The sequence below is a fragment of the Acanthisitta chloris genome, unplaced genomic scaffold (assembly GCF_000695815.1).
Source record: "Acanthisitta chloris isolate BGI_N310 unplaced genomic scaffold, ASM69581v1 scaffold10063, whole genome shotgun sequence".
NCBI lineage: Eukaryota > Metazoa > Chordata > Aves > Passeriformes > Acanthisittidae > Acanthisitta > Acanthisitta chloris.
The window spans coordinates 11,893-29,286 of NW_008663252.1; the positions used below are offsets into that span (position 1 = coordinate 11,893).

At 41.1% G+C, this 17,394-nt stretch overlaps 1 protein-coding gene across 1 annotated transcript in view; it reads left to right on the top strand.

Moving 5' to 3' along the window:
* UXS1 (UDP-glucuronate decarboxylase 1) overlaps positions 1–17,394 on the top strand; it is a 48,233-nt gene that overhangs the window by 7,389 nt on the left and 23,450 nt on the right. Inside the window, exons 4-5 of the mRNA XM_009070924.1 lie at positions 3,506–3,566; positions 8,668–8,848. Coding sequence (XP_009069172.1) covers positions 3,506–3,566; positions 8,668–8,848 — 242 coding nt within the window. The remainder of the gene's footprint in view (positions 1–3,505; positions 3,567–8,667; positions 8,849–17,394) is intronic.

The following is a 17,394-nucleotide window of genomic DNA, read 5'->3' on the forward strand; positions in this document are numbered from 1 at the left end:
AGTAGAGAGGCAGGATCCCCTCCCTGCCCTGCTGGCAATGCTCTTCCCACTTCATCCCAGGATTCCATTGGCTTCTTAGCCACAAGGACACACTGTTGACTGACTCATGGACAGCCTGTTGTCCACTGGGACTGCCAGGATTAAACTGGATGATGCAACTGAGGAAAAGCACAGAAGCTTTTTGATGAGCTGCAGATATTAAATAATGTGCTGTAGTTCCACAGGCATCTTAAATAGACAGTTGTATAAAAAAAAGAATCCAAGTCTGATCCATTTCTCCCTGGCTGTTTGTGTTCATTCTGCAATATCATTTCCTCATTGTTAGGCCAGCAGAGCCATTTGAGTAAGCTGGATGAGGAAACTAGACATTTCAGTGTTTGTTTGCAAATAACTCCCTTTCTCCCCAGCCTGGTTACCTTTCTGTCAGATTAGTTCCCTGATATGAAAGTCCTAATGAGTAGATGCTTTTCTTCACAAAATGTGGTCTGGAATAGGAGTGGGAATTGTCAGGTCTGACAAGGACAGTGCTTTTGACAGCGATACTGTTGTGCAGGTGGCACTGCTGGTGTCCCAAGCAAACAAGTAGCATTACAAAAGGCCAAGTCTGGACTTGTCCAAGAAATGCCAGTAAACCATCATAGAATCATCAAGGTTGGAGGAAATCTCTAAGATCATTCAGTCCAGCCTGCCACTCTGCTGGAAGCCCTAAACCAGCATCAGATCCAGATGCCTCTTCAACACTTCCAGGGATGGTGACTCCACCACCTTCCTGGGCAGGGCAATATCGCCTCAACACTCTCACAGGGAAAACACTTTTCATGGTTACATACAGCATACTGGTGGTTGTTCTGTTCCTCTGGAGTGAGGGGAGAAAACCATTGCTCTTGGCCAGAGGTATGCTGACACCTGCTCCTTCTGGTGTTCTGAGTTTTGTTGTTTCAGTGAGTGGTTGCCCCTCCTCTTCCCACCCCTTCTGGGCTGAAAAAAAAAAAAAAAAAAAAGAAAAAAAAGGGGGAAAAATTTCAGTTGTGTTTTTTACAATTGGTTTGAAAGATTCAGTGACCTGCCACATGCAATTTATTTCAGTGAGAATACTGATCTGATTGCTCATCTCTTAATGTGCATGAGAGCTTCATGGACTGAACTAGGCAATGTATTGGCAGCACAAAACACATTGTAGACTGCATCACCTGTAGTAGTCACATGAGATAGAACCATACCAATTATAACAGTTCAATTGATTTATTTAATCTGTATTCATAGCCCAGTAAATCTTCAGCTTCAGTTGTTGGCAATTCACCTATTTTCTTTTGCCATCCACAGATGACCGTTGTGGGAGGCTTTCCTGATTGGGGATTTGTTGGTTGTTTTGGGGGTTTTTTTTGCACTAACTGTTATATTTTTCCAAATGAGCAATGAGTTGTTGAGTGGAATCATTAAGTTATAATGTCTCCCAGGAGCCATAGAAATGCTCTTTCCTTCTTGCATGTATTGATAAGTTTCAGATCTCTATCAATCAGGAGAAAGAATCCAAATGGGTTTTTTCCCCTGTTTGAGTCAGTCTGGGAATTATACTTTCACAATATGTGGGCTCTTGTTGGATTTTTCCAATAGTGTAGCCATTTGCCTCTGCTGGTTCAGCTGAATGTGGGTTGTTGCAATTAATCATGTTTTACTTTCATGTCTATGTAAAGTGACAGTAAATAACTCCTCAGTCAGATGCCTGAAGGCTGATCCTGCTTGCAAAGCTTATCCTAGTGTCAATGTTTTCTTACCTCATAAGCTGATAAAACCTGAAAGCAAACCATGGTCATGCTTTGGAGAAGCAGGAAAGACAGGAATTCCTTAATGCTAGTCTCATAACAAGAGTTTGTTTAACTGAAGCTAAAGCTGGAAAGTTTTCATTATTAATTATTTCAGCAAAAGCATTGTCACCTAGTCATCAAAGTGAGGATTAGGTCAAGATAACTCAATGTTCTTGCCAAAAGGTCATCATTTAGCTCTCAGACTCTATCCCACTGCATCTAAACTAGTACTGGTATAATGGAGGGAGCAAAAAAATCTGGAAACTTGTTATATGAGGAAGGGCTGAGGGAACTGGGTTTGTTTAGCCTGGAGAAGAGGCTCAGGGGTGACCTCCTGGCTCTCTGCAACTCCCTGCCAGGGTTGGAGAGAGGTGGGGGATGTGTGTCCTGCCATGGCTGCAGGGAGAGGACTAGAGGGAATGGCCTTGAGCTGAGCCAGGGCAGAGTCAGATTGGATGTGAGGAGAAATGTTTTCCCTGTTGTGGTGTTGAGGCACTGGGATATTGCCCAGGGAGGTGGTGGAGTCACCATCCCTGGAGGTATTGAAGAAGCATCTGGACCTGATGCTGGAGGATAAAGTTTAGGGTTTAGAAGTTCTGGCAGTGACAGGTTAATGGTTGGACTTGATGATCATAGAGTTCTCCTCCAACCTTGATGGTTCTGTGATTCTGTGAAAATTGGTTGTGAGGTCCCTTTGGCAGCAGTATAACTCCATGCTGGGTTAATGTGACCTTAAAATAGTGGGTTTAGAAATGGAGGAGACAGACTTGTGCCTTGCATCTAGTTATTTGACACTTAACCTTTTTTTGAATTCCATAAACCTCTTGTAACTGGTGGATTTGCCTTTGTCACAGGAAGGATGTGTTTTATATGTCTGCATTATGTTTATGCACTACTGTTTTCCATTGTTTCAGCTTAAATCAAGGAAATGGTCAGTGACCTATATAGTGGTATAAAGCAAGTGCAGGTAGTTTCTTATGTCAGTCTCCCTGTGTGCATAACATTGGAGGGTTCCACTGCCATATTTCCCCTATTCAAGAAACTGGAAACATTTTTCTCTCTGGGATGAAAAGTTGACAAAGTACAGAAGTATCAGTGCTTTGCCTCTGAAGAATTCCTGTTGGGCCAGTACTACAGGTCAGAAACTGGGAAGGTGCTTCAGGATGAGAGGTTTAGGGTCAGTGCAGTGAGAATCCATTTGTGAGTAGGAGGAAAGATAATTGCAGTGTGAACTCCTGGCACACATGGGTCCTGCACAGAATCATAGAATCATCAAGGCTGGAGGAGACCTCTAAAATCATCAAGTCCAACCATTAACCTGTCACTGCTGGAACCCCTAAACCCTAAACCAGATCCTCCAGTGCCAGATCCAGATGCCTCTTCAACACTTCCAGGGATGGTGACTCCACCACCTCCCTGGGCAATATCCTAGTGCCTCAACACCCTCACAGGGAAAACATTTCTCCTAACATCCAATCTGCCTCTCCCTTATGGTCATCCAATCTGACTCTCCCCTCAACCTCTTATGATTGTCCTGTCTAGTCCTCAATTAGGACTTTATTAGGAAAAGGGACTAAACATACTCTTAGCAGAACAGGAGGTTGTCAGAGTGGGTTTTCATGTTTCAGACAGGTATGTGAAAGAGGAAATCAAGCTGAAACTTACTTAATTTCTCTCCTTTGTTTTGACATGTTCTGTAGTTTCACCCAGAAATATCCACCAGTGAAATTTTTATCCGAAAAGGATCGTAAAAGAATCTTGGTAAGTTGGTGTTTACTCAGGGGTTGCTTTTGGGGAATGCCAAACAATTCTGTGGAATGTAATCAGTGTTCTAGGATTAAAGACATGAGAAGGGATGAAGTAAATCACCTCGGATGTCACGTGTGTTGCACAGGTTTTAGAGTAGTGCTCCGCTTTGTTGGTTCTCTCAAACTCAGCATGTGAACAATAGACATGGGCTGTGCTTTGCACTTGCCACTTGGGCTGCTGTTCTCTGTAATATCTCGGGATCACATTGCCAAAGGGTCTTTGTCTATGCTCCCAGATGGCTTCAACTTGCAGAGACTGAGAAACTTCTTAAGCACGTCTTGACAGAAAGCTTGTGTGACTGAATTGGGCAAAATCTAGTCATAAGACTAGAAAAGCAGCTGCTCTGCAGGGAGCGTTCATCTCTCTATTATCTTCTCTGCTGTTCCTGTTATTCTGAAGCATCAGAAGCATTTGAGGGTGGAAGAGGATGGCAGGTTAAGTCAGGGCAAGTACTGATCCAAGGCAGTTTTCAACTCAGCGAATTGTGCTGCAACAACAGCTTTCCAGTTTTGTCTGCAAACGCTTTCGAAGTTATCTGTGACCTAAATTTTTCCTTGTTTCTGTTTGTCCAGGGGGAAATTTTTTTTGCCCATGTTTTGAAGGCAGAGAAAGTAGAGCTACTTGAGATGTGTAAATATAGAGTATGAACTTCTGCCTCTGTGGTAGAAAGGAAAGTCTCGGACAAAACCCTGCTAAAGTGCCTAACTTACCTGGTGATTTCATTTGCTTTGACTTCAAAAACACTGAAAAGATGCAGCTGAAAAAAATTTTGATTTTTGTTAGGCAATAGTCTTCATTGCTATTGCAAAATTTCATAAAGAATAAGTGATTCCAAATTAGTTTAGTTCTGCAATGATGTTCTGTCGTTTTTATGACAGTCTGAAGGATGGACACCTGTAGGTTCCCTGTGTCTTTGTTGAATATGGAAGATACGCTGAGAAAAACAGAAGAGAGAGGCTTAATTCTGAAAATTCCTAAATCTTGTGCCTCATGTGTTGCAAGAGTAATAAAGTAACCTTAATGTCATGTTTTTGGGGTAAGTGAGGAGGTGCTTTCAAGAAAAGTGTCAGTGAAAGCTGTTAACAGCCTGTGGAGCTCTTGATGTTCACTTTTAGACTTTGCCACTGAAAAATACTGAATGTTTTGTTGAAATCTGTTGCTTCAACAGATCTGGCAAGTAGTTGGAATGGGCGAGTTTTCTGTTGGCCTGGAGGTGAATAGCTTTCTGGTGTCTGTGTATTTTGTAGTTCAAATTCATAGAATCAGAATCATCAAGGTTGGAGGAGACCTCTAAGGTCATCAAGTCCAACCATTAACCTGTCACTCTGCTGGAACCCCTAAACCACATCCTTCAGCATCTAGGGAAAGCTGGTCAAAAGGAATGCCAAGTTGTTGTGTCATTTCTTCTCTGTTGTAGTGAGGGACTAGTTTGGTGACAACTCAAATAGACATTCACAAACCTCCTGCCCATGTGGGCAGTTCCTTTCTGTTACAGAGTTGGTGTCATAATCCTACGGGAAATAATCCATGTTCTTTTGAGTAGCTGAAGTCCACATGTAAAGGAAACACGTAGACCTTGCATGACACTTCAAAGTTCCTCAAGAATTGGCAAGACAAGTGAACTTTGGTTGATCATTTGCTTTGTATTTTCTTTGCATCTTTTCCTAGAATCCATTTTAAATTTGAGTTTATTTTCCCTTCTGAGTGCAGTCTCCATCTCCAGCCTGGAGATCTCCACAGGACTGACCTGAGCAGGCAGCAGTTCTAGCAGTGATTTTTTTTATTACACTGCATCTATTTGGATGGAGCTGATTGTTTTTAGTGGTGGTATTTCAGCTGAGACTAGATACTCTGTCACTTGCATTTAAAAGAGGTCTTCATCCTGTTGTGTATGATTCAGCTGCTTCCTGAGTTCTCTGAAGTGATTAGGCCACAGGCTTTTGTGTGCAAGAGAAGGAATTCTATTGATATTATGGAAGATAGTGTTGACATTACTTCAGTCTGTTGGGTGGTTTGTTGTTTTTTTTGTTGAATTGAATATGGTAGAGCAGAAAATAAAAAATGAATGTAATTTCCATGTGGTACATTAGATGTTTTGGCTCTGACTGCAGACAGCAGAAATGAACTCGTGTAACAAATAGAAGGACTTGTAAGTGCCTCTAATGGAGATGATTACCAGTAATATTTCGGCCTTTTAGTAGGTGCTGAAGTTGCCAAACATTTGCACTACCAAGTACTTAAATATTTCTATTAACGATGCCATAATAAAGAATTCCTATTTAAGCCCCAAGCACTGGAGCTTCAGGTTTGATATGGAAATGATTAATGTGCAGTATATGACTGTGTAGATGAATGTGTCATTGTGATTTGCAGGAAGTCATATTGAGAAATGATGTGTTTATGAGTGACTACAGGAAGGTTATACAGAGAGCTTTAGTGATAAATAATCTTCTCTCTTTTTTTTTAAAATGTAGCCTCAAGTAATGATAAAAACCATCATTTACTCAGTTGTTTACTTTTCTGGGGGAAATTCAGCTCCTTTTTCAGTTATTTCTTTATCTAATACCTAATTTAGATTTATTGTTAAAACTATTTACAGATTTAAAGGAATTGGAAACTTCTTTCCAGACAAAATTGGTTTGTGCCCTTTTTTTCCCTTTTGCTTGCATGTAGTATAGTGCTGTAACTAGTGCTTGGCTTTGTTATGGGCATTTTTCCAAAAAGGAGAGTGGGAAGAAGACAAGTTCTTTTACTGTACCAAAGACATATTGCAAGCATTGAGTTTGTCTACTCTGCTATCTTGGAAATAGAAGGAGCAGCAGGAGATTTCCTTGGGCCTCAGTTGAAGGAGTAGGTTCAGGTCATCTACTGAAGTGTTGTGGTGGTCTCCACAAAAAAAGTCAAAACCCTTGGAACATCCAGCAAAGCTGCAGCTCACTTCCAAGTCAGGATAAACTTATGGCAGTAGGTTTTCCATGCCTGGTTTGTTTCCTGGGTAAGTGGTGGCACATGGCAAAGGGCTGTTCCCCTCCAGTTCCTACTCTTCTTTCATCCTCATTCACAGCATTATGTCAGAAACTTGTTCTTTCCTCCTCTCTGTTGCAGGAGAGTGGGAGCCTTGAGATTTTTTTTTTCTTCTATTCTTTCATAGAGAGTTTCTCCTAAATCCTGTTTTTCCTTCAGGTTGGTCAAGGAACTGAATCACATGTTGAATCTGGAAGCCAAACTCAGAAGAATACTAAATAGACAACTAAATGATTCTTTTATGAACTGCTGCTTACAGTTGCTTCCCTGAATTTTTAATAAGAACAAGTGTGAGAATACAAGAAATGGATATTCAGGTTTTTACAGAAGAAAACAGATACAGTTATAGGGGTTGTTTGTTTCCCTTTCTCAGTCTTTGATAGCTTTCTCTTTGCCTTTCTGTTTTTTTTCTAGTTTAAAACGGTGAAACAAAACAGATGTCCTAATTTGGCTTTTTTAAGTGGTGGATGGCAGGGTAGTGGGCAGGATAAATGTTTAGGCTTTGACTAGCCCACAGTGAAAGGACTTCAGGCATCTCATCCTTCTCTACACAGCACTTTGTTGTTGCAGCACAGCATCCATTCATTAGATTCCTGCTTGACAATTACATCATGTCCTTTTGTTGTGTGGTTAGTTGTCACTGCTGCTGAAGAATGGACGGAACAGCTGAATCACTCTCAAAATGTGAATTTGATCATGCAGTCATACAATATAGCTGATGTCACACAGGGCTTTTACAAGTCCATTTTTTGAGAGTGGTGATCTGTCATGTCTTTGTTCTTGAAAACAGCTTATGAAATGCAGAGAAAATAATTGCTTCCATAGTTAGGTCTGTCTGGATGTGTCACACAACTTGCAGTTCTGCTTACTGTGCTGACTGCTTCAGCACTGAGAGAGTGGTTATATTGTTTGCTGTTTGACTGAAGTGCAGAAAGGGAAAAAATAATTACTTTCCTTGTTTCTCCTACATCTGCAATGGAACGGGAGTACAAGGTTTTAAATATTTTGTTTCTTTGCAGTAAAACATCAGAGAGTTCCAAGACAGGCAAACAGTAGAACCATAGAACAATCAAGGTTGGATGAGACCTCTAAGATCATTAAGTCCAACCATTAACCTGTCACTGCTGGAACCCCTAAACCCTAAGCCAGATCAGTGTCAGATCCAGACACCTCTTCAACACTTCCAGGGATGGTGACTGCACCACCTCCCTGGGCAATATCCCAGTGCCTCAACACCCTCACAGGGAAAACATTTCTCCTCACATCCAATCTGACTCTGCCCTGGCTCAGCTCAAGGCCATTCATTCCCTCTAGTCCTCTCCCTGCAGGATGCTGCGTGTCAGAGCTGATGGTATAGAATAGAATATTTTCAGTTGTAAAGGGCCTGCAAAGGTCATTGTCCAACTGCCTGACCTCCTCAGGCCAGAGTGATGTGTGCTGTGGATGCATTAAAACACAAAAGAAGTGATTTTTGTTTTAGCAGGTATTTAAAATGAGAATTCCCTTCCTCCTTTCTGGGTGAAAACCTGCAGTGCTTGCTTAGAACACCTGACATGTCTTCCATTTAAACCAGGTAAAAGCTGGATTTGACATGTCTGATATTATAAATCTGACAGGAAAATAACCTGGCATTCTGTCATCTCTTTGTTTTTTCTGAGAAATGGGATTTGCAGAAAATTCTCCTGTTACCTTTTTGCCTCTTTTTAGGCTTTGCTGTTGCATAAAAGGGCACAATCCAATTTGAAGGAAAGAAAGGAAAATAATGTAATCTGAAAAAGAGATTTTATTGATGTGAATGGGCAGCTGAACTTCTAGCCTGACAGTGATGAAACATGTCAAGGATGTCTCTTGAAATTTTAAATGCTGTAAATCTTGGAGGGGGGGGAAAAGAAACCAGTCATGGAAATGGAGTTGTTTCCCCTGGAGTAAGCAAAGATCTGAAAGCTACTGTTCTGTCTTCATGTTTGTAGACTTTGTCTAGTGTTTCTGTAAAAAGAAAAAGAAATTTATACCAACTGTCCTAACGCAGATAACTGGAGGAGCAGGGTTTGTGGGTTCTCATCTTACTGACAAACTAATGATGGATGGCCATGAGGTTACAGTTGTGGACAACTTCTTTACGGGCAGGAAAAGAAATGTGGAGCACTGGATTGGTCATGAGAACTTCGAACTGATAAATCACGATGTCGTTGAGCCCCTGTACATTGAAGGTAAGTAGTCTCTGCTTTGGTATTTGCACTTTGTGGTGCTTTACCCTTCTAAGTAGGTGTGTCTATAAAGAAATGAAATTTGTGCACTGAATTCTGGGTTGGTCTGTCTAATACCTGTGTGCTTTGTTTATTATGAGCCTGTTTTCTGTGACCAGTGTGAGAGGTTCAGAATGCTTTGGTCTTCCTTCCTGAGTGGACAGGAGGAAGGAGATCTTCAAAACATCCTGTGTGACTGATTTTTTTTGAGAAGGCAAGATGACCCTGGGTCAATCAGTCCCATCCATTGTCCTATGTCCCTGTGTGCCTGCACAGCCTTACACACACAGTCTGTGCTCCAGATACTTCTTGAACTGAGCAGTTTCATTCAGGGCTGCAGTTACACTAGACATGCATCCTGCAACAGTGTATGGTCAGTTGAGAGGAGACTAACTTTCCTTAGTTGCCTTAAGTGTTTACAGTAGAAGACATTGCTCCTACTTCAGGAAAAGGCATTCTGCAACCTGTAGAATAGGAAAAGAACAGTACTGAATTTCCTGTTTTCAACAGAAAAGCAAAACCAGTTCATCAATCCTAAACAAAGCAAGAAACAAAAAACATGTTCTGCTTCAAATCAGTGGCTCAACATCTAAACTGTCACAAGCCTCCAACTGTTATGCCAGATTGTAAGGCAGCATTAACATGGTTGTATTTGAGAGATATATGCATTTATAGACTTCCGTGGGAGTCTGTAAGTATATAGTGAATCAATGAAAGCATAACTCAAATTTCACTGCAGTTCTGGTGGGTTTACTTCATCTCTTTAAAACTCTGTAGCAATGTAGTTTTTCATTTTTAACAGAAAAAAAATGAATCTGAGGTGGTGTTTTTTTTATTTCTGCTGAATTCTAATGGATGGAATTTCACAGGAAAAATCTCTAGCAATTCCATCTCTTGTGTTTTTCTGTTGTGTTCCTGACAACACTGCTGCAACAGTCCTGCAAAAACACATGTTCCTTCTCTGCACTGACAGTGCCCTGGTTCAGTTACTGCCTGTTATTTTGCTTCGAAATTCTGCTTCCACTGGCAGGATAATGGGTCTAGGATCTTATTAATTGACTCCAGGTGCTGGTAGCTTATACCTCAGCCATTTCAATTTGTCAGCTTTCCTAATCTTTCCCCTGCATTGCCTTCTTTCTGTCTGATTACGCCTGAGACCTTCTCAGAGAATTATCATCATTGCCAGTACTGTTTCCCAGCTAAGTAGGCACTAATGAATGGGAATTCTGAGATCCTTCAGCTACCTTTCCCATCTTCTCTGTAATTAAGACACCAATTCCCCAATTTGTACTGACAACAAATGATAACATGTTATTCAGTGGGTAGGTTACTGAATGTCTTCTCATCCTCCAACAGTGTAAATTGAAACTGGCATGGCTGAATGTTAAAATAAAATTTACTCTGATACACTAGTGTAGGAACACGATAAAATTTTGATTTCATTGCAGTTTATGGTCCAATGAGCCAATGGAGGATAGTTCTTGTAACAGATGAACAAGTTGGCATATAGATCAGATACTTCTCAGTCCCAGTTTCTCCTTTTCACTCATTGGAATGACTGTGAAGTCATGATAGAAAGTAGGTTTGCATCAAAAGAACTTCTGTGTATTTGCTGTCCTGTTTAAACCAGGTCATGTAAGGTTGTTTGACACATGAATTCCAGAGAGAGTAAGCAGTGCTTTATTTCTGAAAGAGCCCTAATTTCTGGTCTAGAAAGAGCAGTGCATTCACTTTTGATATGGAAAAGTGAACACAGTCTCAAGATGCTTAGCTTCACAGTGATGCCTAGGCACAATCCGCCTTGGCTGCATCATTGTCTTTGATCCACGACATGAATGGCACTCAGCATTCTTGGATCTTGGTCTAGTTGTCCAGAGACAATTATAAATCCCATAAACACACATTTTATTTCTTAGCCCTGTGACAGCTGTAGTTAACTGTAGTGCTGAATATCTTTCTCTTCCTCTACTAGGATTTAGAATCATAGAATGGTTTGGGTTGGAAGGGATGTTAAAGATCATCTAGTTCCAATCCCCCTGCCATGAGCAGGGACATCTTTCACTTGACCAGGTTGCTTTGAGTTCCATCAGACTGGCCTTGAACGTTTCCAGGGATGGGGCATCCACAACTTCTCTGGGCAGCCTGTTCCAGTGCCTCACCACCCTCAGAGGAAAGAATTTCTTCTTAATATCTAATCTACACTTACCCACTTTCAGTTAGAATCCATTCTCCCTTGTCCTGTCGCTACATGCTCTTGTAAGAAGTCCTTCTCCATCTTTTTTGCAGGCTCCCTTCAGATGCTGAAGGGTCACCCCAAGCCTTTTCTTTTCCAGGCTGAACAAATCCAATTCTCTGAGCCTGAAGAGGTGCTCTATCCCTCTAATCATCTTTGTGGCTCTTCTCTGGGCTTGGTCCAACAGGACCAATGACATTTCCTTTGCTTTAGCATTGGAAATGGCATTGGAAAATGCACAAGAAAATAGTTTTCACTGAGGCTTTTGCAAGCAGAAGAGCAAGGGCCCTGAATTCTTTAATGAAATGAAATCTGTTTAGGATTGCTGAAAGATGGAAAATACTAAAAAAAAAGGTCTGAATTTTTCCATTTTAGTTGAGTTCTATGTTTTTAAAGTACTTAAGGCTTTTAACTATATTTTCATTTCAGCCTAACCCTTATGTAGAGGTTTAATACACTTTATATAATGGGCTCCTTTTTGGTACAGGAGGACAGTTGTTTTTCTGGAAGGGTGGTCTGTAAAGAAAGAAATCTCTTCTAAATCTTTTGTACTGTCAGGAAAAGAAAATTAGAAATCCATCTTAACTTATTTTCTGCCTCATTCTCTACATTCTTCTAAGATTACAAGCTCTCTAAGATAGTTAGCACTCTGTGGCTTGTGTTCCTACAAACCGTAGTGACAATACACACAAGGATTATCATCATGGGTTTATATCATTTTAAGCCACAAAAGTTTCTGTTTCTACTGTGAGATATGGTTATACTTGAATACCTGTGTAAAAAAAAACCCAAAACCAGAACAAAGAACATCTCCAGTCCAAAAAACACACACATTCCCCCACCCTGAAACACCCTCCTCCCAAAAAACCCACCCCAAATCTTAAACCCCACCAAGCCTCCAAAACACACTCATGAAAATAGAAGCCACTTTCAAGGTGGTACTCTAAGATGTCAGCCACAAACTGGACTCCTAAAATTGATGCAGTATCTCTAGGTTTTCAGACTTAAGGTCTGTTTATCAACTGCTATTAGGCACAGGCACCTCTTGTCTACAATAGCTGCAGCAGTTGAATAGATCTGGAAGAAAATATCAGGCAGGTATGCATAGACCCTTATCCCACCATTTATCTTCTTCTATTTCTTCAGCAACCTTTGGAAGCCTTAAAACAATTCTCTGTAAGGTGCTATGTGCACATTCCCTTTCAACCCAGACATCTCTTGCATCTGAAAGATGTCCTCAGCTGAACTGTTTCACTCTTCACATGAACACACTTAGGCCTTAGGTTTCTTTTTGGTTGCTTGTGGATTGGGGTTTTTCTGTTGTTTGCTTTTACCACACCTTTCACAAATTTGAACAAACACAGGCCTGAAAATGGTCATAATCTGAGCCAGGGCAGAGTCAGATTGGATGTTAGGAAAGATTTTTTTCCCTGTTATTGTGTTCAGGCACGGGAATAGATTGCCCAGGGAGGTGGTGTAGTCACCATCCCTGGAAGTGTTGAAGAGGCATCTGGAATTGATGCTGGAGGATCTGATTTAGGGGTTCCAGCAGTGACAGGTTAATGGTTGGACTGGATGATCTTAGAGGTCTCCTCCAACCTTGATTATTCTATGATTTTATGAATGGACTATAGCTTTTTTGTGAATAACAGCCTTCCAGAAGCCTGGATGATAACTCTTTTCTAAATAGTATTCTACAGCATCCTAGAACTGTTCAGTCTCCAAGTCATCGCACAGATAACTAAAAGCACATAGAGGCACAGGGAATGTCTTCAAAGCATTGCTTTTTTTTCCCTTCTGTATTTTCATCCTGGTTTTTTTTCACTTGGTCTCCATTCCCTCTGCAAATTCCCTCCCTCAATACGTTGAACTTGCTGGTTTTAAATTGTGCAGTTAGGGAAAGTCATAACAAGGCAGAGGATACTATGGAATCATAGAATTTTAGGGGTTGGAATGGACCTTAGATATTTTCTAGTCCCAACTCCCTGGGCAGGGACACCTCCCACCACACCAGGTTGCTCAAGGCTTCATCCAACCTGGCTGTGAACACTGCCAGGGTTGGGGCAGCCACAGTCTCCCTGGGCAACCTGTGCCAGTGTCTCACCACCCTCACAGGAAAAACTTCTTCCTAATATCTAACCTAAATTTCTCCTCTTTCAATTTGTCCCTATTGCCTCTTGTCCTGGAACTGCAGCTCCTAACAAAGAGTTCCTCTCCGAGGGACCACATGCTACTTAGCTTTGTTTATCCAGAGCCAAGTGCAGTAGTGCCTGGGTATCTGGTGTGAATCTCTCCAAAACTGCTCCAGTGTGAGCAATATGGTAAACTTTTATGAAGTTATTCTAGTGTGCCTGAAGTTACAGACAACATTTTTAACATCAGGAAGATGAATTCATATTTCTAGTCTTTTTCAGTTCAGGGCGATAGAAATATCTTGCTTCACTGCATCAGCTTCTCTGGCCTGACCTCCAGTAATGGAATTGGCACACTGGGTTGGTTTTTTTCACAAGAAAGGTCCATATGTTCAAGCTGCAGAAACTTGTTTGTACAGTTCTGATCAAAGCTTTTCTGCTTTGTACTTCCTGACTAGCAAATACAGTGATGGATGCAGGTGCTTAGTGGACTTAGTGACCCATTTAGTACTTTCTGGGACTGTGGTGCATGTTGAAGGCAGAAATTGAAGATGAAGGTCATTCCTTCCTAGGAAGGAATGTCCTTTCCTGTTATAGGAAAGGAGGTAGATTCCTCCCTTGCTATTCATTTAGGAAGTACACAGAACACATTCAGTGCTATGGCTGGAAAATAAAGAAAGATGATATGAAGGAAAGTAGTTTTATTGCAGTATTTTGTAAAAAGTGAGTGATGATATTGATCACCCTTATTTAGCATTAAGGAAAACACAAGACTGAACATTTGTGTCCAGGTTTAGGTATTGCAGATTCCATGTATGTTAAATTCTAGGGATTTTTTTAGCTTTTCACATAGAAAAGGGCATCATAGACAAATGTTAATTGCTGTCCAGCTTGCAATATAGCTGTAGCTAGGACAGCTTTCCACAGTTCTGGCTGGAACAGTTAAGTTGCTATCTTAAATAATTGTCAACTTTGTGCTGGAGCACACAAGGTTGTCAGACAAGCTAGGTAAATGGCTTTGTCTGGCATGTCTGGCTGGACTGCTGAATTTCTGAGACCCAAAAAAAAAGGGGAGGTATTTTCTAGAACTGACAGTTAATAGAGGGAATGTAGAAGGAGAAATAATTGTTCTTGTCTCAACAAGATGGATCAAATGTGGCAAGTTTGCAGTAGAAACTTGTCTTTTCACCCTGCTGAAATGTCCAACATTCTCTAAATGTTTTGGAAAAACAGTGATGTTTTACATTGGTCTGAGGCTTGATACCATGAGGATCTTTCCTGGGCAAGAGGGAAAGGTCCTGGAGCTGCCTGCTGCATGTCCCTTTGATCTAGGAGATGCTCATCTGACACTTAGCAAATGTTCCTCTCCTCCATGTCTCTGCTACTTCTGCTCTTGCTGAACCTCTTCAGCACAGAGGTCTATTTTTGTGCATAGGTTGAGGCAAACCACACTCAAACAGGTGAGATTGTACCTCTGGCAAGAAAAACCTTTTTCCCCCAGCTCCTTCTCGTTTCATTTAAAGCAGTTACTAGCTGGGAAACAAAAGGAGGAATGAAGGACTAAAAGAAGGAGAGTGCTTTCCCCATTTTTGCCTCTTTTTTTTATTTTTAGCACTGTTTATTGCACTTAGTTTGTTGTTTAAAAATAAATAAATAAACTTGAAGACTATAAAGAACCTTCAGGGATTTTTTATTTCATATACATTTGTTTCTAGCTAACAATTCTGTCCTCTTGGGTAATGACAGGCCTAGCTGTATCCTGCCACTGCAAAACAAAGGGTAGTTTTTGACCCTGTTTATCTGAATTGCCACATACCATTGAAAGAACAGCTCCTATAGGAGCTTCTGTGTGTGAAAAATTCAGGAGGTATTTAAAATAAATAAATAAATTAAGTGGATGGAGAGAGAGGCAGGAGAGGGTTCACTTCTTCTTTGACAGGCTGGTGTTGGGCAATAAATCACTGGCAGACCACAATGCTTTTGAAGTGACATTTTCACTTTGCAAAAAATTCCACCACAGCTTGTTGAAAACTAGATTTAGAAAGGGTTGTGAAGGAATAGGTAGAAAGAAACAGCATAAAATTCAGGTCAGAGTTCAACTCTGAGTTGGCTGCAGGTGGTTTCAGCTATTGCTTTGTTCATTTTTCTGAGCCACTGTGCTTAAATTACCTGCAAGCAGCAGTCAGCATCTTCACTGAGCATTTCTTTTGTCCCACTTACAGCCTCTCCCTTTGGTTTCATGGCAGTACCATGCTGTGGGAAGGGGATGGTTAACTGTGCCTACAGAGGCATAATTTGAGGCACTCAGGTCTTTCATTCATATTCAGGGCTCATCTGTCGGAGCCATGTCAAAGTTCAACAGACAGGTTAAACTTTACCCTATGCTGCATCTTTGCATTATTTTCTCAGCACAAAAACTGATTACAGTTTTATTCACTGCTTAAGGTAACCGTGTCAACAGTGACCAAAGTATGGAGTAATTGTAGAATCATCAAGGTTGGAGGAGCCCTCTAAGATCATCCAGTCCAACCATTAACCTGTCACTGCTGGAGCCCCTAAACCCTAAACCACATCCTCCAGCACCAGATCCAGACACCTCTTCAACACTTCCAGGGATGGTGACTCCAACACCTCCCTGGGCAATCTATTCCAGTGCCTGAACACCCTCACAGGTAAAACATTTCTCCTAACATCTAATCTGACTCTTCCCTGTCTCAGTTTATGACCATTCCCTCTAGTTCTCTCCCTGCAGTTGTGGCATAACAACTACCCTCCTTTCAGGGAGTTGCAGAGAGCCATGAGGTCACCCCTGAGCGTCTTCTCAAGGCTAAACAAACCCAATTCCCTCAGCCCTTCCTCATCCCACATTTTCCAGACCTTTGATGAGCCTTGGCTGGACTTGCTCCAGTGCCTCAATGTCCTTTTTAAGTGAGGCGCCCAAAACTGGACATAATATTTCACATCACACTTCATCACACAGAACAATTAGCTATCTTCATGTTGCAGACAGACTCATTAAAGTTTCATTTGCATTAGCAATGCAGGCAGGGCTTGGAATCTAGCCTGAGCTGAGAGCTTGTTTCCTCCAGCTCTTGCTGCATCAGGATGATATTTGCATTGCTATTATAGCTGTCTTCTGTGAAAAGCTTTTTCTTGATGCAGCACCAAAGCCGATAGAGAATGGAAATATTCTTTTCTGTTGATGTGAGAACAAATAGAAGAGACTGCTGCATTAAATTGTACTTCTTTGTACCTCTTTATGTGAGAAGAAATGCTCACCTAGGTTACACATCTGGCAAAACTGTATCTCTCTAGCTTTCTGGGCTGTTTTGACATTTTGTAGGCAGCTGTTCAACTATGCTCTAGAGATAAACATCTGTAGACCAAAGAGACCACAGCAGCATGCAAGAAGTAGATATATTTTGTGGCATCTGCTGGAGCATACTGTCAAATATCATTACTCTGTCAAGACAGCAAAACTTGGGGTGATATTAATGCAGATTGCCTTAAAAGCCCATCCTCTGTTTATGCTGATAGTTCCCTGTGGTGAGGTTTGACTCGAAATAATTTCTCCTTATTTTGGTCACTATTGACATTGTAAGCTTAAGCAGCGAATAAAATTTTGTCATCATTTACTTGGCAGGATTTCTTGTGTTGTGCCAATAATGCAAAGCTGCAGCTTGGGGTGAACTTTGCTATGCTTCCTATGTGTGCACTGACACAAGGTCTGTTACATGGAAGGCAGGAGCTATGAGCTTGTCCAGTAGACTTAAACACAAGAGTCAGTCTAGAAAAACTTGGTATTGCATGCAAGCATTAAGGATTCAGAAAGAAAGGAGGTAAAATATTTTACTGTGGTAATTTTGCAGTATGTTCAAACTGTTAGAACACATGCTTATCTTAGAAAGAATGTGATGTTTTAATGTGAAGGAGGTGTTTGTGTTTTGAAGAGGTTTTAACTCCTTTTAATATTTTCATTGCTTAATAGACTATTGCAAAGTAATAGATACCTTTCCCATGGATAAATCAAGCCACTTACACGTGCTGTCACCACAACACTCTGGTTTTGTAGAAAAGAGAGGTCAGAAAGCAAAGGTTTGTGTGGTTGCTTTGTCGAATGAAATCTGAGAATAGGGAAGGAAGTG